The following is a 25,330-nucleotide window of genomic DNA, read 5'->3' as shown; positions in this document are numbered from 1 at the left end:
ACATTCACACCTACAAATTTGGTAAAATTGAGGATATATGTACTTTTGAATTTTTGGTTTTTGCATACGTTGAAATGCCTGATTTTTGTAATTGCCCAGAAGGGGCAACTGTAGCTCCCTTACATAGATATGTATGGGAAAATCACAAATTTCAAAATGTCATCTTATGACATATATATGCTATCCTTTCAAAAATTGGAGTAGGTACTTCAGACATTATCACCTAAACATAATGAGAAATCCAGGTTGGTAGGGGCAATGGTTATTATTATATGCTATAAAGCCTTATTATGGAATTTGTCCATTGCCAACTGTGCACTCTTAAGGGAACCTAATCGTATAACCGGTTATTTTCACAGTGGTTTCTAAACAATTTTCTGTTCAAAACTTCCTATTATTATTACTTAACGACTGTGCTGAGCTTAGCAAATTAGTGACAGTTCTATCAGTGGAAAGCTACTGTTACTATGTTTCATCAATAATAATACTATAGTGTGCATACATACACACAAATAAACACAAAGCCTTTGGCTACTATATGCTAGCATGGTCACACTACCCAGAGAACCAGCAATGAGATACCTGTGTGCTACACAGGTGCTATAAGTCAGCACAGGCAAACCCTCCTGGGGCAGAACTAGTAACTTGCAGGAGGCTGTACCACACACACACACACACACACACACACACACACACACACACACACACACACACACACACACACACACACACACACACACACACACACACACACACACACACACACACACACACACACACACACACACACACACACACACACACACACACACACACACACACACACACACACACACACACACACACACACACACACACACACACACACACACACACACACACACACACACACACACACACACACACACACATATATATGACTACACAAATACCACTTGGCAAAGAATGTTAGTAGCTATAACAACTGCACTATGCATCATAAAAAATCAAAAAATCACTATGTATACCAATGGAATTTTGCCTTATCCTCTAGTATTTGAAGCAACCTTTTACTAGCACATAGCTACTGTCAGTCCTATTTCAACTGAGCACATGCAGCGTACTCAATACTTCACATTTATATTATGCTATAACATCATCTGTAACATCTCTTTGTATTAGATCCATAGCATAGCCTTACTTTAACTATGTATACATCTTAAAGTCATTTTTGATGTACTTAGAAGTCTACAAGAGTTTCGATATGGTTCCTCATAACTATAAGTACTGTCTACATTGAAATCAGCTATCTCTCCAACCAAATTATTGTGTACATAGCTGGAGGCATAATATACACAGCAATAACACAATTATGATATCATTATGATGTAGTTACATCATTTAAATATTCCTTTTACCCAGATGCAATTAAATTGTGGAACAAATTACCAGAAATTGTAAAACTCTAATTGACAGTTAATAATATTTGCACACATACTAAACCTCACACTTGCTTGTCAAGTTCTGTACATTACATATAATTAATTAATTAGGTCACTTAAAATACTAGAACTTCTCGAGTAACTATTTTGTTCCTTTTTATGAAGTGACTCACAATCAATGAAGCTAAAAGCCTGTAGCTATAGAAAATAGAAATCTTGACATGCACTACCAGACCAGGTAGTGATTTATTTGATCCCTAGATGACTTACAGTCCAGGAAAGTTCCTAAGGAGCCATACAGGCTTGGATCAGGAATTATCTCTGCAATCAACCAATACTCAACTTCTCACAGAATATAAAGATTGTTATCTCATGCACTGTACAGGGATTGCATGTGTCAATACAATGTGCAACCAGTTTCTATGCCCGGCTTCCCTATTATGAGTGACTATTGTGATAATGTGTTTGACATTACTTCCTCTTACCATAACATTCAGTTATATTGATTTCTTTGTTTTTACTAATATGTTACAACAGTCGTTACAGCAATTCGTCAACATGTGTCGTCAAAATGTGCATTTATGTATTCATCCAGACAAGTATGCAGCAATGGAACCTAGCCATTATCTCATCTGTAATGGAAATTACGTAATAAGATAAATACCAAATAATTTGTTCCAATGAAGAAGGAACATAGCTACTATCAGTTTCAATGCAAGTGACAGTCATTTTATTATAAGGATGGTAGCTATATATCATTGACTGCATTGATACTTAGAGAATACGGACATGATAATCTGGAAAACACGGAACACTAACCTATATATAGATTGACTCATATTATAATTTTGGTTATGCTTGTCATCAGTAATGTTTATGAACTATTGATTTAAAAGTGAATACAATCAAATAGGGGTATCCCTTATCCTCTAATACTTATGACAACATTATAGAATTGATGCTCAGAAATATGATTGCATCATTTTGCAGATAAAAACTATATGTGGTATATGTATGCATGACAAATATACACATAATTTAGATATTTATGCATCAATCCACCCACTAACCATGGTAAAAATAAATTTGTTCTAAAAGGTAACGTATCAACCACACATCAATTTTGTTGTGTCTCAGGTGAGTAACATTAACAGCAGAATTTAACTGTTAACACATATAGGTAATCACTAACTTCTGCAGAAAACTTAATTAACTGTCTGGTCCTCCATGCTATTAGCTACTACAGGAATTATCCATAACTGTTGATAATCTAATACTTGCATGTACTTGTCAGCCAACATGCACACAAAATGCTCATCCACTGACCAATTGTTAACAAGCTGATCAGAAAGTAGAAAACAAGGTGGCACATTGTAAATTCTAAGGATATGGATCTTACATGAGCCGATATATTGCAATATTTCTGACTATTTGTTTTCATTAATACCCAATACTTGCACTTACATAGCTGGCATGTAACTAATAGTTTATAAAATTAATCAAATTAGTCACTGCTGTGTTTCCCTTTAATCATACTTTAATTTAGTGATGACACTATCATGATATTAGCTTACTCAATACATTCCATTTTTATAGCTCATATGCCACTGTGTCTGGCATGCCACTCTGCTCAGTATGCAGTGAGGTACATAAATAGTAAACTGGACACAAATTGTGTACACTTTGTAGACAAATTTCCATTTTTAGTCAGGACACACACCACACAGCAGTATCTAACATTTCAATACTGTGACGCCATACCCATTCTAAGGCTGCATGTAAACTAATTATTTCTATTTATACTGAAAGTATGTAGAGTACAATTACTGCTTTACAGCAAGCTGAAATTCAACTCCAGTAGCTACCCTATGTGTACAGTAACAATATATCCACAGAAAACTCAATGTCCCCCTACTCATAACTTGCTTTGCATAGTTATACATACAGCATGCTAACCGGCATGTAGTATGCCTGAACAATTTCCTACAATGATTATTATACACTTGGCTTTCATGGTCTAACTATATTCTTTTAAACTGATGTATATGATTAGCTATAGTGATGGTATAGCATATTGCGTTCTATGCGTGACCGGATTTGCGAAAAGGGGTCTTCCACACACATCCAATTCTATGAACTCAGAAGTCCGTTACTCAGTGTTCAAGAAACACATTAACCTGAAACTTTTTCCATCCACTAAGTGATGTTAATGCTCACTTGTGACTAAATTTCAGGTCAATAGCCTTTTCCAATCAGAAGTTACGAGTCATCAAAGTTGATAAATTGAATGTGTATGGAAGACCCCTTTTCGTAAATCCGATCACATATATATATATATATACAATAATGTATATATGTGACTGAATTTGTGAAAAGGAGTCACACATAAACAAAGCTCTTGGCTGCCATGCACATGGTCATGTCTATGTACACAATCAGGTGCTATGTGAGTCAAATCCAGGACTATCACCCTTCAAGAGGCTGTATCGTGTCACACATCAGGTGAACATCCAAAATCCCACCTGATCTTCACCCATTATATGAAACATGGACAGTTCCATAGTTAACAATGATGACACCACTGAATTGACTGTTTCCTCAGTTAAAACCAGGTCCCATGCATTTACAGGCTATACAGTTGGTAGACTGAGCAAATATTTTTTACTCAAGGAAACAATAAAAGCAATTGGTCATCACCTGGAACCTATATAGGCTGGTGCTATACCATTCAGCTCGCATTCAGCTGTGATGTCTCCAAACACACAGGCATGCATGCATGCATACATGCACACATAATTACAGTCTGTTCAAGGTACCCTCAACCCTAATGGAAGCTCCCCACCTAGCTGGGACTACTCTGAGTAAACCATTTATAAAATCGTTTAAAGTGAACAAACATTCAGGACGGTGGACAAACCTCCAGGGCTCAAGCAAGACCTGGTTAATCAAACTGGCCTCCTACAAAGAATACTTGGTGTGTATATATATATACATGATGTAATTCCCTGATGTTGGCTTGCAAGGTTAACCTGAAGGAATCCCTTGACTCTGCATGCTCTCAATGACACAGCACATGGCACCATGGTTACCCACACCATCATGCAACAAAAAAGTATTGTGTCATCAGGTCCACTTAGCAGCATAGTCCATGATAAACACAGCACACATACATACATACATACACACACACATAATACACTTATCCAGTTCTGTGCACTTAAAAGCTTAAAAGAATAACTTTTCTTTACAATTACATACAATTTCCTGTCAAACTTCTGATACAGGTTTCAAATTTAAAAAAAAAACTCCAGCTGTTTCATTTCGTAGTTGTGGATCTTATTAAAGTTGGAAGAAACCAAACGGTGGGGACACTATACTTCAACAAACTGTTGTCTATTCAACTTGACACAAAAACAATAGGAAAAGTGAATATTCAATTATTATCTTGTTTTTGTTGCTAAAATACATGAGGGATGCTGTGCTCACTATGATCACGTAAAACTTTTTAAGTGATTCCATAACAGTATCACTATATAATATTACCAATGCCTACACAGAAACCTCAAATACACCACTTATATGGGAACAATTCCTGTGGATTTAAAATTCCTAGCTACAAGATGTACAGTTAGTTATGTACCTGTACACCTACAGTGATAAAATTGCCTTAGGCCAAGTCAAATGTGACAGAATATGTTGATAACTGAATTTGAAACACTCTTTTATATTATCATTTGTGAAACAATAATAATTGAAAATAATTGTAATGCTATGAAATTATGCAGCTAGAGATTTACAGATGAAGCTCCATCATCAGTACCGCGCCAGATCTAAACTCATGCACCTGTGATCATTTCTTTTATGTAGCTAAATACCTAACAGATTGATTCATTCTTACCACTGCAGTCTCTCTTATGTCTGAACCATATGTGCTTTGGTAGGTCGAGCCATCTGGCTAACTGATGTATATTTTATTACTTGTACCATACAAAATTTGGTGTGATGAACATATTACACTCCTGTACAGTCATGTTGCAGCACAAGTCATATCCTTGTAAGCTCAACTATAGACATTGTACTACAAGATGATCTATTGAAATGATGTTGTGGAGTTTCCATTATTAGTGAGTCACTTGTGTGAGCTCCTGACTGTCAGGTAGTCAGTATTTCAGTTACAATATCCACAACTCTTGCAGAATTCAACATTAATTCATTGAATAAAAGTTGTAGAGAAGGTAGATAACATATCATCACCCCATGACATGAGATTATAAACCATTGTAACAGGTGTTAAGGCTTGTTTAAATGCTAGGAAAACAATGTGTTGCACTGAGAAGGCCTATAAAGGGCTCTGGGACGCACACGAATATACAATCAGTCCAATAAAACTTTGGCATTTGCATCAATCTGATTTGTCAATGTTGAAATAGTTTAACACTTCTCTGAGATCATGGGATGAATGATGAGCCGTGACCAGCCTCCTCTGCATGCAGTATGTATGTTTATATGTATATTTGCCAGACAGTGAACAGTTTTAAAGACTTACCAGCAGTAATCAAAATATTAAGCATATAGGGATCAAATCATACTCTAACTTTTTTGAATGGAATTATGAAATGTATATTACTTGTAGAGTTTTCTTCAACATCAATATGCAACCAGTTTACATAAAGCATTTTTGTAGTTGTTATCATGAGGAGACTGTGGCTATAATTGCTGGGATGCTTCATATACATTTTTCCCAAATTAAATCACAAACTTGTTACTGGGCCGGTACCACTATTTTCAATTTTCAGGTTGTAGCTAGATCTCAACAGTTAAAAGTTTAAGCATATGATTATATTACTAGTACATGCAAAGCTAATGGCATGACTACAGACCTACAATTATCATTGTATAGATGTGCTCTCTGGAGGGCTATAGCACAACACACATACTACACTACACTGCCACACTATATGCTACACACTACTACACTGTTTATATACTGCCACACACTCAGTGACACATACACATGTATGTAGGTGTGCACTGGCGCACACACACAGAGTATACACACGGAGCACACACACTATAATTACTATGATACGCTATACACCAATACATTCACAGTACATGCACACACTATACACATGCATGCACAGTACGCACACACACACGCACACATCAACTCATGCTAGTCACATTAGTGACACACAACTAAAGATTAAGGGAATATTAACAAGGTAGTTAACACCACTATACACTTGTAGTAGCTATTAGTAAACAATAAATATTGTAACTATATAGCAAACATCCAAAACCATTGAATTCAATGTCCTGTAAGTATTTTAACTAAAATAAACAATTTGCAGAACATAAAGTTACTACTGTATACTGCTGGGGGCTACAGTTGTTAGGGCATTTCTCCATATTCAGTCGGCCGGTTGGTGAATGCATCATGTTATGAGCAAATACCAAGTGTAGCTCAGTACTGCACTCTCACGGCAACTGCCAAGTTTCATAGCACTGACACGTACAGCTACAGCAAGCTATAGCTATACGACAGTTAGTAACTTACAGTAAATCAGAAATCTGATTGGTGTTACCGAGACTGCATCACAGTGCTCATTAATTTACCGCGCAGGCGCTATAATAGCCAATGATGAAACGGATTAGCTTATCAATCTAGTTGGCCAATTCTCGATTGAATAATTATCTATACAATGACAATGACCAGTAGTAGTACTCACCACAACCTCCACTTGGTCATACAATAAGAGAAAAGAATTGTTTTCGAGAATTCGATTTCGTGATCATGTGAACCCAAGGAGTGAACACATTTAAAAACAGCTATAAGTAGGCCTGCAAAATGCTTTTTACTAGAGTATACCAAATAGCAGGTAAGTATGATTTACCCTAGCTAAACGTGTTTTAGTCCCCAGCTGCTTAGCCATATAGCAAGCTGTGTAGCTAAGTGAAGGGTCAATATCATAGCTAGATAGGCTAATAGAACCCCTATTGTTCTATGTACTAGTTATTCGTTAAATATATGTTTGTACATACTGAATTGCATATTACTTTCTGTTGTTTTTTATTCATCAGTGGATATATTTCCTGGGTAGGAGCACAGTTAAGCCGCTCATGACTGGGAAGATGCTCAGTTATGTACCAATATTGCTACAGTGCTGTTTACTGTTCAGCTTTACTGACTCCCAGGAAGTGTTTAAACAAGATCCAGTTCCTGATCCATTTCAAATAAATGATCGCTATCCCAACCGTGATGAGTTTGAGGAGTGTAGACCGATCAAGGTGCAGCTTGAGAGAACCTCTGCCAGATTTTCTGCTACGATCATTCAAAATAGTAATACTGATTTAGATTTTGCTAATACTGATGCTTCCTTGATGACATCAAGACTAAAGTCACGTCTTGATATACTAGCTGGACTGTATAAGAACCAGTTTGGTAAAAACTTAAAGGTACTACTAACTTACGCTGAGGCAGGCCATCCTGATGTTACTACAAATGATTCACTACATTATGAAGGTATTGTTATAGTATAATTACAATTTGCTGAAAACATGGTGTAACAATCATCTCTTTCAGGTCGTACTTCTAGAATTGCAGGCAGCGATAATAGTCAACTACCAGAAATATTGCAATTAGCTATTCAAGCTGGATTTGACTGGGTGTACTATGCTGATGTGAACTACTGCAGAGTTAGTGTTATTCCTGATGGTATGTGTATGAGTCATAGCAGTAAAGTTAGCTATCTATGACCAATGCATTGTATACTGACCAAAATTCGTTACTACTTTTTCATTTTAATACAGTATGTCAAACTAACCTGGATCTTGTGTTCCTACTTGACCAGTCTGGGAGTGTTGGACAAAATAACCATGATCTGGCACTACGGTTCATGGAGTCAGTGGTGAACTTTTACAACATCTCATCAGAAGGCACTAGAGTTTCTGTGATCACATTTTCAACTGGAGCTGATGTAGAATTCAACTTTGAAAGACATGATTCACTGCGACAAGTTACTAGAGCTATTAGACGGATTAGCTATAGTGGTGGTTGGACCCAGACAGCTCTGGCTTTGGATTTAGCAGCAGATGCTTTCAACAACCCTTCAACTAGTGGAGCAAGACCACCATCTGCTGGTATCCCTCGTGTTGCAGTTCTCATCACTGATGGTCGCTCCAACACATATGATATTATAGAACCAGCTATGAATCTACAAACAGCTGGTGCTAGTGTGTACAGTATTGGAGTTGGTAACTACCTTCTTTCAGAACTCCTGTTTATTGCATCTGATCCAGACAGTGATCATGTGTTTCTGCTCGAATCATATACTGATGCTGCATTTTTTACTCAGCAGCTCAGGGGCACAACGTGTGATAGTAAGTATAACATTATAGTTATAGACATAACTATTGATGAAATTGCTGGCTATGTGCACCTGTACATTATTATGCTGTGGCGCTGCATGTCTATGCAAGAAAATGTGTTGAAATATTTTGTTTGCTAATTATGATTATAGCTAACCTTCTGCTATCAGTTGGTTGTTTGTATTGTGGGTTTTAGATCTAGAGACAATAATGACATTGGTTGACCATTTTAGGACTTAATTTAATCTGTTATGTCTTCAAGAGTGTACTTTTACTATAATATTATTGATCTATCTTATTTGCCAATTCTGACATTGCAGCCAAAAGTACAGTAACTATTTTGTGCATGTTTTAGTGATGATAATTGTGTGCTTAAATACACTAGTGTCATATTTCAAATGTGTGTATGTATATGACTGTCAGTTATGTAATTCACAAGGATTCATTGGCTTGTCTAGCATGTTACTCACATGTAAATCATTGACCATCCATATAGCTCCAGCCACGATATCTGCCTGTGCTGAAACTGAGACTGAAGTCACACAAGATGACTTCAAATACTTTCAATTGGATTGTCCCAGATTCACTGATAATGCTATAATAGAACTGACTGTGATTTCAGGACAATCTGCCATTTATGCCTCCACTGAGATTGTCAATCCCAGTCCTGTAAACAGTGTTGGGGTAACTCAACGTAATGAAGATATTGTGTCTGTGGGATCAGTGAAGACATTAACTGTGCCAATTAATGGAAAGACGGTATGAGAATTATAGACAACTACAGTACAGTAATATTTGCTGTATTTCACTTAAGAGTGCATGCTGTACAGTACTTATTGTGATTATTGCCGCGTGGGTTTGTTGGACCCAGCTTTTAGGATTTAGGAGGGATCAAATGTTGTATTGTTTACATTTGACGCACCCATGCACATAATTGCCAGACATGTAGAGTCTGTGACCTAAAATTACATTTAGGGTAAAATTTGGAGGCCAACCTTTAATAATGAAGCCATGAAGTACACCTTATAGTTACATACATTTAGGACTAGAAGTATAGTATAGCGGCACAACCAAAAAATTGTGTACTTTTCATAAAGCCATGAAACTTTCCACATAAATAGTAGTCCTCAATACATGTATTTTCAGATATAGTGCCATTGCTGATTTGACCTTTAGTGACCTTTACTGCTATTTTTGTACAGAAAATTGATCAATTTTGTCTTTAACTCCCTGAGGCAGTAATTAACTTGTTAAAACATGGTACCAAACAAAAGATCTTGCTGATAGAAAGAACTTGGTTTTGATTTGAAGTCAATAGGTGATTTCATTCTTAAGTTATGAGTATTTTTATTAGCAGCAATATTTGATAAATTTATGCATAATTATCTGCCCACAGGTAATTCACACCTCAAGGGCAGGTAAATTTATCAAATTTTGCAACTAGTAAAAATGATCATAACTTTGTAATGAAATCACCTATTGACTTCAAATAAAAACCAAGTTGTTTCTATCAGCAAGATCTTTATTTTGGTACCATGTTTTAACAAGTTAATTACTGCCTCAGGGAGTTCAAGACAAATATGATCAATTTTCTGTACAAAAATAACCGTAAAGGTCACCAAAGGTCAACTCAGCGATGGCACTATATCTAAAATTACATGTCACGAGGAGTATTATTTATGTGTAAAGTTTCGTGGCTTTATGAAAAGTGCACACTATTGTCAATTTTGGGGGCTACGTCGCTATACTAGTAGCCTCTATAACAAGGAAGTGATATTAATGAGGTGGATGCTATAACTGTACAACTAAAGTGACAAAATGATATCTTTCATATCTTTCATGCAGGTATTATACATTGCCATCAGAGGTATCAGCTCATCTACAAATAAGTTTCAGTTTATAGTTTACAATCAGCTGTTTTCAATGCCATCATACCCTGCATCAGTTCTGAGTATCAGTGACAATGGTGGTAGCCCCATCATTGAACTAGATGTTTTAGGATCTGATGACCCGTAAGTTGAATAACTATTATGTAACAATTTCAATGTTCATACATATAGTACAGTGTGCAGTGTTGATCTGTTACTGCTTTAAGACTGAATATCAATTCACACAAGGGATTAGTCTCTAATTGCTTTATTAGAATAATTTGTTGACTGTTTTATTGGAGTAATTTTGTGCACACATAAGGTACTGTAATGTAGTTAGCAGATCTATTACAACATTAGGTACAGCTTTACAATAACTGATGGAAATGATGGAGGAAACTTTGCAATTGATAGCAGTGGAAGGATAACTCTTAACAATGAACTTAATGCCATGGTCCAGGATGCCTACACCCTTACAATAACTGCTTCTAGTGTGAATTATGGTTGCCAGTGTGACAGGACAACTGTTGAAGTTTCTGTTTTAGCGTCAAATGATAATCCTCCCATATTTGATCATGTTGCTGCAGTTAACATCCTTGAGACTGCTCAAGTAGGTACAATAGTTGCTAATGTCACTGCAACCGATGCAGACTTTGGCATTAATGGTGAAATACATTATTCTATATTATCAGTTGATCCTGAAAATGTATTTGAAATTGATACAATTTCGGGTTCCATTACTCTAACTGGAACCTTAAATCATACCCTAACCCCCACATACACTTTAATGTTACAAGCAACGGATCAAGCAGTCTCTAATCAGATGAGTGGTGATGCCACACAAGTCATCAATGTTGTAGACGTCAACCAGCAACCATTCTTCCTCACACCATGTACTGCTACAGACATGTGTAGATTTTTAGTATCAGAAGGTGAGTCTATTAGTACCACTATAGCAATGCTAATGGCTGGAGACCCTGACTCATCTTCTATTCAAAATGGACAGATTGGTTTTACCATAGATCCAGACAACACTCCCATTACCATTAATGAGGTTGGTAACTTTGCTCTTTCTAGTACCTTAGACAGAGAGACACAAGACAGTTATTCATTCACTGTCACTGTTAGTGATATGGGAAGTCCTCCTTTAGATGCTTCTACCACAGTTCTTTTTATTGTCACTGATGTAAATGACAATGCTCCAATGTTGACTGCACCCAGTGAGGTCAGCATTTCAGAGAGTACTTCATCCAACACTGTTGTTGCCACTGCTACTGCCTTTGATCCTGATCTTGGCTCATATGGTCAAGTTTCATTTCAGCTATCAGGATCCAATCTGTTTACTATTGATGAGGACAGTGGACAAATCTCACTGGTTGGGACACTAGATTATGAAACTGCAACTCAACACACTGTAGTGTTGACTGCTACTGACTTCGGTAATGTTTCTTCTTCTGAGCATACTCTTACAATTAATGTGATAAATGAGAATGACAACGCTCCTATATTCACAGTGGACCCATACAGAGCATCAGTGGCTGAAAACAGTGATGACGGTACACTAGTTGTAACTGTAGAAGCTAATGACCAGGACTCTGGTGTATTAGGTGATGTGACTTATTCCATTACAAGTGGTAACTCAAATAATAACTTTGCAATCAACTCCACATCGGGAATGATCACGGTAAGTGATGACATAGACAGAGAGGTTGTTGGTGAATACAGGCTTACAGTAAGAGCTCAAGATGGTGGTAATCCTGCTAGATCAGATACATCAACTGTTATTATTACAGTACTTGATGTCAATGATAATAGTCCAGTGTTCCAAAGATCTCCATACTCCATTAGTGTACGTGAAGATGCTAATGTGCCTTTAGAGCTTCTAACACTTCTAGCTACTGATGCTGATGAAGCAGGGACAAGCAACTCTGCCATTACTTATTCCATTGAGAGTGGAAATGTTGAAAGTGTTTTTAACCTGTCGGCAAATACTGGAGTGTTCACACTTGTAGGAGAACTTGACTTTGAAACTTTGGAGTCTTACTCACTAACAGTCATAGCTACTGATGGTGGTTCTCGTACTGGTAATGCTGTTGTGATGGTAACAGTCATTGATGTGAATGACGAAATTCCCACTTTAAGTGAAGACCAAACAATCACTCTGCCAGAGGACCACAGCACCCTCAGTGAAGTAGCAATATTTAGTGCATCTGGTGAAATGGGCGAGCAGCTACAGTTTCAGTTATCTGGAGACCAAGGTGGAGAATTTACAGTTAACACAACAAGTGGTGTGGTATCGCTAGTACAGTCCCTTGATTTTGAAATGAGACAAGAATATCGGTTGACAGTTACTGTCACAGATGGTATATTCCCCACTTTTTCAATGCTAACAATTATAGTGACAGATGTCAATGATAATGCTCCAGTTATTGCACCTGCTGGTCCATTTACTGTCAGTGAAAATGCACCAGTTAACACATTTGTTGGAGCAGTTTTGACTTTTGATGCAGATTCTGGTAGCAATGGAAATGTTTCATTTAGAATCATTCAACCATTTTCAACAAACCTATTTTCAATAATTTCAAGCAATAACACGATTGGCATCATACAAACTGCTGCTGAGCTAGACAGAGAAGCTCTAGTTAAAATGAATCAATTCCTACCACCTGGTTCTCAGACTACTATCACTGTAGTGGTCACTGATATGGGAGATCCAGCAATGTCATCTCAAGTAGAAGTGGGAATTAAACTATTAGATGTTAATGACAATGCACCGAGATTTGTTGATCCAGTGCAAGAGGTCAACATCTCAGAAAGTACTAGTATCAGCACTAGAGTAGCCCAACTTAAAGCAGTCGATGATGATCTTGGTGATAATGCTCGCATTTCATATTCTCTTAGTGGCTCCTCATTATTTACCATTGACAGTAGCACTGGCTCCATTACCCTAAATGGTAGTTTGGATTATGAAACTACAACACAACACACTGTGGTGGTGACTGCTTCAGATGGGGTATTGTCAACACAACATACATTAACAGTTCTTGTAATAGATGAAAATGACAACTCTCCAATATTCACAATGGATCCATACACAACATCAGTGGCTGAACACAGTAATACTAGTACATCAGTTGTGACTGCGCAAGCTAATGATGCTGATTCTGGTGTGCTAGGAGAAGTGGTTTATTCTATCATTAGTGGTAATATTGGTGAAGTCTTTAGTATCAATGCAAACAATGGAGATATTACAGTCAGTGGAAATATCGACAGAGAAGTATTAGATGAGTACATGCTAGTTATTGCTGCTAGTAATCCTGGCACATCAACTCGAACAACACAAGCTAGAGTGAATATCATGGTCACTGATATTAACGACAACCTGCCACTCTTCTTGCATTCACAGTACTCACTCAGTATTCGTGAAGATGCCTCTCCATCTAGTATCTTAACCTTGGTGGTCACGGATGCTGATGAACCAGGAACTACCAACTCCCAATTTGATATTACCATCACTTCAGGCAATGAGGGTGACCTGTTTAGAATCTCCTCCCCAAATGGTGTCCTCAGCTTAGCGTCATCACTGGATTTTGAAATGCAGACATCTTACACATTGAATGTTAGAGCAGTTGACCGTGGTGATACACCTCTGAGTTCTACTACTGTTGTATCAATAACTACGATTAATGTGAATGATGAAACACCTCAGATAAGTGGTGACCAAGCAGTTCCTGTTTCTGAATTTGCTGTTGTAGGTGATAATGTTACTCAATTCACATCCACCAGTGAAGAAGGAGAGGTATTAACTTTTACCATAATACCTGATAATTGTTTTGACATTAATTCCACAACTGGCATGGTAACATTAGCTGCAAGCCTGGATTATGAAACTCAGCAAACCTTCACAGCTGAAGTATCTGTGACTGACGGACTATTTTCTACTTCTGCAGCACTCACTGTCAATGTAGTTGATGAAAATGATAATGCACCACAGATCACCTCAGCTGGTCCTTTCACCATTGAAGAAGAATTGTCTGAAGGAACATTAGTTGGTACCATATCGGCCACTGATTTAGATACAGTAGGTGATCCTTTATCCTTCTCTTTTGTTGGTACTGAAGTTCTGAGCTATTTTACTATTAACTCATCCACTGGTGAGATACGTACTGCTGCTACTTTAGACCGAGAAGCTCTGGAAAGTGTGTTTCCTCCACCTGGTTCTTCTCAAACATACAGAGTCAATGTTTCTGATGGAGTATTTTCATCATCAGCTGATGTAATCATCACATTGCTAGACATCAATGACAATACTCCAATATTTAATGGCCTCCTAACTGAATATAATGTTCTAGAAAATTTAACCATGGGAGTGGAGGTGTTTGTAGTAACTGCCACAGATGATGATTTGGAATCAAATGCAATAGTCTCATACTCCATATCAACTTCTCCATTTGCAATTGACACAAGTACAGGTAGTGTAACTGTTGCTGGTGTCTTAGATTATGAGATGGCTACTGAACATTCAGTGACAATTACTGCTTCAGATGGTACTCTATCATCAAGTCATGATGTTATAATACGTGTTGTTGATGTGAATGATAATGCTCCAGTGTTTTCACAGGACACTTATACAGCTGTGATAGTTGAACACAGCAGTGTTAACACAACTGTTACTAGTGTGTCAGCTATTGATAATGATTCTGGAGCTAATGGAAGAGTCAGTTATTCACTAGCCAACACTAACACTTTCTTCTCAATAAATCCTTCTTCAGGAGAAATAGTCGTTATTGGTGATATTGATCGAGAAACAGTTACGCAATTTACTTTTACAGTTGTGGCCACAGATGGTACAAGTCCAGCACAGAGAGATACTGCAATTGTGATAGTTAGTGTCACTGACATAAATGATAATGCCCCAACATTCCAACAGTCAAGTTACACAGTGAGAGTTCGTGAAGATGCTGCTACAACTTCTGAAATATTAACAGTGTTGGCAACTGATGATGATGAACCTGGCAATCCTAATTCACAGATCGACTACTCATTCCAACCAGATAATGCTGTGTTCTCCATTTCTGGAAGTGGAGTTATATCATTGCAAGCTACGCTAGACTTTGAGAATGCCTCATCTTATTCCTTAGTGGCAGTAGCAACAGATCGCGGAGACCCGATGATGAATGGCACTACTAATGTTAACATTATTGTTATTAATGTTAATGATCAACCTCCAGAATTTAGTGGAGACCAGAGCACAGAGTTGTCTGAATTAACACCAGTATCAGATCAGATAGCTAGGTTTACAGCAACTGGTGAAATGGGAGAAATACTGACTTACACTCTCAACGGAACACAGAATGGTGAATTTGAGATTAATGCAACAACTGGAATAGTAACCTTAGTTAGTTCACTTGACTATGAAACAACACAATTCTATGCTCTCACTGTTATCGCTAGTGACAATGAATTTAGTGAATCATCAACCTTAAACATCACAGTGTTAGATGAAAATGATAACACACCACAATTTGAACCTGTTAACACATTACAAATTGATGAAGAACAACCAACTGACACACCGGTAGGTCAGGTAACTGCTAGTGATGCAGATTCTGGAGCTAATTCAGATTTATCATATTCATTTGTCCAATCCAGTACACGAATTTACTTCACAATAGACACAAGCAGTGGTGAAATTACTACAGTTAGCACTCTTGATAGAGAATTGTTAGTACAAGAAAATCTCTTCTTGCCACCAGCATCACAAATTACATTCCAAGTACAAGTAACTGATGGAGGTAGTCCTCCATTATTCTCTCAAGTAGATGTGACTGTTCAACTTAATGACATCAATGACAATTCACCACAGTTTATTAATCCACCTGCAAGTGTGAGTGTATCAGAAAGTGAAGCCTCGGGATTTGTGGTCACTACACTATCAGCTGATGATGCTGATATCGGACGAAATGCCATCATATCATTTTCACTAACTGGATCATCATTGTTTAGTATTAATAGCACTAGTGGTGTTGTAACACTTGTTGGTAGTTTGGACTATGAAACTACAACAGAATACACTGTGGTAGTGACTGCTTCAGATGGGGTATCAGATACAAATCATACAATAACAATTCGTGTATTAGATGAAAATGACAACTCTCCAATATTCACAATGGACCCATACACAACATCAGTGGCTGAACACAGTAATACTAGTACATCAGTTGTGACTGTACAAGCTAATGATGAAGATTCTGGCTTATTTGGACAAGTACGGTATTCATTTGTCAATAACAATATCTCGAGTGTATTTACATTAAATGCAGCAAGTGGTTTAATATCTGTCAGTGGTGATATTGATAGAGAGAGTGTGACCTCCTACACATTTGAAGTTCGAGCATCAGATTCTGATAGTACTACACCACTCACTGCTACAACTACAGTAGTCATCACCATAGGAGACATCAATGACAATACTCCAGTATTTGATCAAGCAGTGTATCCGATAGAAGTCGGTGAAAATGTAGCCATTCCCACTGAGTTATTGACTGTTGATGCTACAGATGCTGACCAACCTGGTACTCCAAACTCTCAAGTATCTTTATCACTGTTGGATGGATTTGGAGTCTTTGAACTTAGTGATTCTGGTGTATTTAGTGTGACAGGTTCTTTGGATTTTGAAACACGCAGCTCTTATACTGTACAAGTGACAGCTACTGATAATGGACAACCTTCACTAACTGCAAATATTGAAATAATTGTTACTGTGACCAATGTCAATGACCAATCACCAGAAATTAGCACAGACCAAACCATTGAACTATCAGAGTTAACAACAGCAAATAGTAGGGTGACACAGTTTAGTGCCACTGGAGAAGAAGGAGAGACATTGGGATTCTCCCTTGTTGGTGATGGAACAGGTAGTGTGTTTGATATTGACTCCACAACTGGTGTTGTTACCTTGTTGACCACACTGGATTATGAAACAACATCTTCCTATAGTTATAATGTATCAGTTAGTGATGGTACATTCTCATCTTCCTCCATGCTAAGTATTACAGTCATTGACGAAAATGATAATGCTCCACAATTCGTATCAGGAAACGTGATAACATTCAATGAAGACTTACTAGCCAATACTGTAATAGGACAAGTTACTGCAGGAGATGCTGACTCTGGTGTCAACACTGAGCTGAGTTATTCATTTGTACAAGCAAGGGCAAGCATGTTTTTCACTATCAACTCTACTACTGGTGAAATATGTACAGCAATGGTACTAGACAGGGAGCAACTAGTTGCAATGAATGTATTCCTACCACCAGACTCTGAAATCTCATTTGAAGTACAAGCATCCGATAATGGTAACCCTGTTCTCTTTTCTACAATGGTGGTGATATTCCAAATCACAGATTTGAATGACAATTCACCACAATTTATTAATCCACCTGCAAGTGTGAGTGTATCAGAAAGTGAAGTCTCAGGATTTGTGGTCACTACACTATCAGCTGATGATGCTGATATCAGACAAAATGCCATCATATCATTTTCACTAACTGGATCATCATTGTTTAGTATTAATAGCACTAGTGGTGTTGTAACACTTGTTGGTAGTTTGGACTATGAAACTACAACAGAATACACTGTAATGGTGACTGCTTCAAATCCTGACGGTTTATCAACACAAAATACATTAACAATTTATGTATTAAATGAAAATGACAACTCTCCAATATTCACAATGGACCCATACACAACATCGGTGGCTGAACACAGTAATACTAGTACATCAGTTGTGACTGTAGAAGCTGATGATGCAGATTCTGGTGTGTTGGGAGAAGTGACTTATTCCATCACAAGTGGTAACACAGGAGACATATTCACTATTGACAGTATGACAGGATTAATCAGTGTTAATGATGATATAGATAGAGAGACAACAGATTCCTACACACTTGTAGTCTCTGCCATTGATGGAGGAGGACAATCCACAGATGCCACTGTGACTGTCACCATCACAGATATCAATGATAATGTTCCAGTGTTTGATCCATTGTCTTATTCTATAAAAGTACACGAAAACACTTCTGTTAATTCTATACTGGTCACTGTCACAGCAACTGATGATGACATTGGAGTGAATGGAGAAATCATTTACTCAATCGAATCAGGAAATGACAATGATTTGTTTAGTATTTTGGAAACTGGTGACATTTTACTAACATCTTCATTAGATTTTGAGACAAGTCCTTCACACACACTGTTTGTTCAAGTAGCAGATAGTGGTGAACCATCTCTGACAGCTGTAGCTGTGGTGTTTATAGAAGTGATTGATATTAATGATGAGGTACCTGACCTGGGTGGTGATCAGACAGTAGCAATATCAGAGTATACAACTGTTAACAGTAGAATTGTTGAATTTAGTATTTCTAATGTTGAGCAAGGTGATAACATCACATTTGAACTATTTGGTACTCAAGCTGAAGACTTTGAAATAAACCCATCAAATGGTGTGATAACTTTAGCACAATCATTGGATCATGAAGTAAGACCATCTTATGACCTCACTATTAGTGTAAGTGATGGAGTGTTTACTAGTTCTGCTCAGTTAACTGTTACTGTTCTTGATGAAAATGACAATACACCACAGTTTCAAGGAACAGGTCCATATACTATCAATGAAGAAATATCAACAAGCACTTCAGTTGGACAAGTAACGGCTTCTGATAGAGATTCGGGATTGAATGGAGAAATCATGTTTAGCATTATCAGGAATGTTGATGATCTTTTTACTATCGATACATCGAGTGGAGCAATCACTACCACGGCTGTCTTGGACAGAGAAACACTTGCAGACATGAACTTGTTTCTACCACCAGGATCACAACAATTATTAACAATACAAGCTGAAGACAGTGGTTCACCATCTCTCTTTACACGAGTTGATGTGACAGTGATGTTAGTAGATATCAATGATAATGCTCCACAGTTTGGAGATGTACCTTCTACCATCAGTTTCCCAGAGAACATTCCAGTCAATACATTTATACTAGATACATCTGCCACAGATACTGATATTGGTCCAAATGGAGAGATCACCTATTCTATATCTAGTAGCATGTCTCCATTACCATTTACAATTGACCCCTCAACTGGTGCTGTGAGCACTAGTGCTACATTAGATCGTGAGCAAGTTAACAATTATATTTTTAACATTGTAGCAACTGACAATGGAGCATCAATTCAGATGTCCTCATCTGTTGCTGTTAACCTGACAGTAACAGATATTAATGACAATGCTCCAGTGTTTGAAGAAGAATCATATGAAGAAGACATACCAGAGGATGTTCCTTCTGATGGTGGCGGATCAATCCCTCTTGAAACCGTTCGAGCCACTGATGCAGATATTGGTGTTAATGCTTTGGTTACCTATTCACTTGCCCCTGGTACCAACAGCAGGTTTACAATCCGCAGCAACACAGGTGATCTAAGTGTAAGTGGTGGCATCAACTTTGAAGAGGAGACAGAGTTTAATGTAACAGTGATAGCAAGGGATATGGGCATGCCATCTCTGTCATCATCAACTGTTGTTAGGATTCGTATTGTAAATGTTGACGAGTTTGCTCCAGACTTTATTGGTTCTTGTGATGTTACCATACCTGAAGATAGAGATGTCAATCCTGATAGTAATCCAGTGACTCAGTGTATTGCAGTGGATCAAGATTCTGGTGATGTGTTTTATCAAATATCGACTGAAGGAAACAATCCAGCTTTAAGTACATTCGTTTTGGACCAAAATACTGGTGAAGTGTTTTTAGTCCAATCACTGGATAGGGAAACATTAGATAAGTATAACTTCACACTACAAGCTAGCAGTAGTAGTAGTGCAGGAAATTTTCAACTTAAAGTTTCTCAAATGTTTGTTGCCATCAACATAGGAGATGTCAATGATAATGCTCCTGTTTTCAGCCCCAATCAACACATTATATCATACAATAATCCACAGTCTCAGAATATTGTAACAGTTACTGTTTCCGATGCTGATATTAATGAAAATGGAGAATTTACTGTAGAAGTTACCAGTATAACTCGTACCAGCGAGTCACATGAGATTGTCATTACAGCTGTGGATATGGGGACGCCTTCAATGTCAGGAAATGCCACAGTAACAGTCAATAATGTCTTCCCTTGTCAGATCATGAGATTCAACTTAGATCCTGACACTTTACAACTGAGTGTATCCACATTGTGTTCCCTGTCCAACCCACCAGTATCTAAAAACCATACACTTGGTACTGCAGTACCTTTAGACTGTAGTGCTGAGAGCAATCTTCCAGTGACATACCAGTGGCAGCGTGATGGATCATTCATCACAAATCCTTCAAGTGATCCGGTACTAAATCTAACAGAGATCGGATTTGATGATGTTGGCTCTTACTCATGTATTGCACGATCAAGTGTGGGTAGTCTTCAGTCCATTAGTGCTTTCATTGATGTTCATGGTAAGTGGTCATTGTAACTACAGGTGTGATACATGGTGTTTTGTTATTACACAGTTGTGCCAGTAATAATTAGACCTCCAGAAGCTGTCGAAGCTGAGGTCAACAGCTCTATCATGCTAACATGTGTGTCTGAGGGTGTACCACCACCTGAAGTAACCTTCTATTTTAATGGTGAAGAAATGAAGAATGATGATGAGAGGATTACTATAGATGGACACATTGTCACAATTGATCAAGTTGACATAAGTGATGATGGAATGTACCATTGTAGTGCTACTAATGATGCTGACTCTGTGGAATCTATTCCAGTTAGAGTTACCATCTTTGGTCAGTTAATAGTTTGTAGTTACATATTAAAGACTGACAATAATTTTCATCTGCGAATGGAACATTAACTGTTGCTGTGTGCTTTTATAGATGTCACAAACATAGTTGTTATCACAACCACATTGGACAATCCCAGTGAAGATGGAACATGCCATAACTTCAATTCAGCCATGTTTGAGGTTTGTCAAAATGTTTTAAACTTTGATAGAGACAATTAAGTGTTAGTATATGAACCAGGAATATATTTAGATATGCAATATTTGAGTGTGACAAACATTGTGATACTGTTTTAGAAAATCATACAAGACTCAACTGGATTAAATGTACAAGTGGCTGCTAAGCCAGCTGCAAGTTTGTGTGACTTTGGACCCTGTTATCCTAACCCATGTGCCAACAATGGTCGATGTGGCATTAACATCAACAGTGCTAGAGGTTACCAGTGTGTGTGCCCAACATCCTACATAGGAAGAAATTGTACTGAAGATGTTGATGAGTGTGTCGTAAATCGTAAGTATACACTTAGCTGTTATTGTTTGCTAAATAAATATTGTAACCATATTTGGTTATAGGACCATGTCTGTTTGGAGGAAACTGCACAAACACTGATGGGTTCTTTACTTGTACTTGTCCACCAAACAGAAGGGGTCACAGATGTCAGTATGAGATATTATGTGATAATGACACTCTCTGTGCTGATGGGGAGACATGTGTTGAGACACTAGCTAACAGTAATGGCTATGTGTGTGTATCCTCTGCACAAGCCAACAATACACTGAGCATTATGTTACGTGAGGGAATTTCCCCTGATGTTCTTGATGAAGAAGTTTATAACTTGGTAAGTTGGAGAAAATAAAAGTTTTGGAGTTTTATTTTCTGGTTGCAGATTGGTCCTTTACAACAAATGGACTTCAGTGGACGCAAGAGACGCCAAACTTCAAGTGACTTCTGTGAAGCTCGCTTCATTGTGGATGGCGACACATTTGTACTTGTCTGGGCCTGTCCTGAAGGTGGATCACCACCTGGAAATGAAGCTCTAGTGTTCCTTTGTGAGATATTGTTAAACAATAGCATAGTAACAAACTGTGCTTATCCTGATGGGACAAATACCACAGAATCAACGCCTGAACCTCTTCCACCAATTCAGTAAGTTAATTCTAAGTTGTGTGGTTGTTTTAATTAGTGTCTTTATTTAGGGTGGAAATCACCATTGTGCTAATTGAAGATGATAAACTTTTGAGTGGGAGTGATGCTGTAGAAGAGTTAAACAATAACGTAATAAAGCAGAGATTAGAGGATGCTGGTTATATAATAGACAATTTTACTGCTGGTAAAGTTATAGCATAATAAGCATATATAAACCTATTCGGTATATTCTAAATTTAGCTCAACCAACCACAGATCAGCCACCCACAAGAAGTGTAGGTGTAGAGGACAATGACAGGTTGTCTGGTGGTGCCATTGCAGGAATTATTATTGGAATAATTTTTGCCATTATAATTGTAACCATTATTGTCCTGGCCATTATTGCAGTATCAAGAAGACAGTCTTACACCATGAGTGATGGGTAAGAATTTTTGTTAACTTATTATGAATTTGCAAGCACGTATCACTTGTGTTCAACACTGTACAAAACATACATGATATGCAATGCTAAATTGAATATTGCTTGTGTGTTCTGTAGAACTCAGAATGTTGAATCAATGAAAAGGGTTACACCAGTTAATGCTAGGCAATCTGTAGTTGGTGTCTTCCGTAACCCAATGTACACCACTGGCTCACAAGAACAACTGAATGTGCCTCAACGAGAAGCAGAGAACTAATAGACGCTATAGTTTACTTAACATGTTTTATTAAAGTTTTATTCCAAAGATTTTTATATAATTATTATTGTACGTGTGTTGATTTACATGTGTTCTTGTTATTTTGTGCTTTTTATATGAGAAACTTTTTACATTCACATTAAAATTTTATTAAATGCACTTTGAATTGATTTATAATCAACCGATTACTAATAAATGATCAAGGTATGATTAATCACAAATCCATTTTTCTGCATGCATCATTTCTTACAGTGAATGGTAGATAGCTTAAGACAGTATGTGGCATGTGATCAATTAGCAGTCAATGCAAGTTGCTTCATTACTCCATTATGGAGCAATGTATATATGCATAATATCATTAGTATATATAAAACAACTTTGCAGCAGAATTTCAATTAAACTGACATGAACTGGACATATACTTATGATCTCAAAACATCACTGTGGTCACAGTCCATGTGTAGCTAACAATGCAAAACAGAACAGCAGAAATTTCATGAGGTGCACAGTTTCATGTCTTCTTATGTATTTCTTGCTTTTCAACTGATAGACTCCACAGTCCACACACCTTATATAATGTATATATAAAGTTATACATAACAGTTGCACACTAAGAGTAAAGGTATGGTCATTATCATCAATATGCATGATTTTGGGGAGTAGACAGCACATGTAATATAAAACTTAAGAATTGAGCTTCGCAGATTAAATTAATTTCAACTACAGCTTTTTTTGATGTCCAAATTTAAATTCAGGAAACTTTGTCTATAGAGTGGAACTTCTCTCAATAATTCTCCAAATTAAAGACTTGAAAAAACCCTCTATATTAAGAACAATGATTTTGGTTCCCACAAGTCTGATTCAGACCAGTGTTGGGCAAGTTACTTTGTAAAAGTAACTAGTTACATATTACATATTACTTGGAACTGAACTATTTAGTTACAGTTACATATTACCCATAAAATAAAGTAACTGTAATAATATTACATATTATATTACTTTGTGTCCACAGTCTTAAGCTGTCACGTGTGAAACTACCACCTTATCACGTGACATGATTGCGTTGTTGGACAATATGCAAATCTTGGTTATAAGTAAGAAGCTGGTGAATAAGCTTCATTCAGTAGGCCTCGTTATTTCGTTGAGGCTAGGCGTTACTCAGAGGATAACTAACGGGATTAGTAACTTCGTTACTTGTAGTTATTATTATTATTATCTACTTTACCAGTTAGGCACTGGAGGGTGTGCACAGAAGGCAGAGCCTGTTCGAGGTGTTTACCCATAGCCTAGGAGCCTAAGCGAAAATCTTTGAGCTAAATATCCTAAAGTGAAACGGGACAAATACCTAGAAGGGGTGAAAAAAAGCCAACCCCATCGTGACTTGATCCGCAGGCCACCCAGATTCCGGCCAAGCGCCACGCTCGGAGCCAACTTTGGGGAGGCCAGTTCTTATTTCCATCGGTTACCATCTTTGTGGAATGCCATGCCAATAATGGATATAAACACATCATATTTTACTCTCAAATCTAAGCTTAAATCATTCTTATGGAATCACTTTCTAATGAATTTTGACGAGAGCAACAACTGTACCTTTCACTTCCTTTGTCCTTGCAGAACCTGTCATCAATCCAGACCTCCAGTCACAAACTTCAAACATTTATAATTAATCAACATAACATTGTATAATTGTAGATAATTTTGTACTTAGGCAGGCTGATGGTGCAAGTTACCATCAGACCTTTGGTGTCACTTTTCACCATAAAGCATTAAATAAAAAAATAAATAAAAAATATTACGTAATATTTGACTCGTTACAGTAACTATATTACTTAGGTAACGCGTTACATTTGTAAGTAAAGTAGCTTGCGTTAGAGTAAGCGATCTATTGTCGGACACCATCTATAATCGGACACTTTTCTCAGAAACTACCAGGCCGAATCTTCTGAATTTTGCCACGGATAAACTTCACACTTAGCCTAGCAATGTACCAAAATTTGGGCTGGAAAGCTTTTGTGGTTGCTTTGCTA

The 25,330-nt window shown here is 37.4% G+C and overlaps 1 protein-coding gene across 1 annotated transcript; it reads left to right on the top strand.

Moving 5' to 3' along the window:
* The first annotated feature begins 8,732 nt into the window (after nt 1-8,732).
* On the top strand, nt 8,733-23,458 carry LOC136269118 (protocadherin Fat 4-like). The gene is made up of 12 exons (XM_066064592.1): nt 8,733-8,804; nt 9,289-9,551; nt 10,638-10,804; nt 11,021-21,156; nt 21,211-21,483; nt 21,574-21,662; nt 21,777-21,990; nt 22,053-22,318; nt 22,367-22,626; nt 22,677-22,810; nt 22,867-23,047; nt 23,165-23,458. The coding sequence occupies exons 3-12, from the start codon at nt 10,716-10,718 to the stop codon at nt 23,301-23,303; spliced, it is 11,781 nt and encodes a 3,926-aa protein (XP_065920664.1). The 5' UTR covers nt 8,733-8,804; nt 9,289-9,551; nt 10,638-10,715; the 3' UTR covers nt 23,304-23,458.
* Nucleotides 23,459-25,330: the final 1,872 nt, after the last annotated feature.

The sequence above is a fragment of the Dysidea avara genome, chromosome 10, assembly GCF_963678975.1.
Source record: "Dysidea avara chromosome 10, odDysAvar1.4, whole genome shotgun sequence".
Taxonomy (NCBI): domain Eukaryota; kingdom Metazoa; phylum Porifera; class Demospongiae; order Dictyoceratida; family Dysideidae; genus Dysidea; species Dysidea avara.
This window is presented reverse-complemented; position numbering and strand designations above follow the sequence as displayed.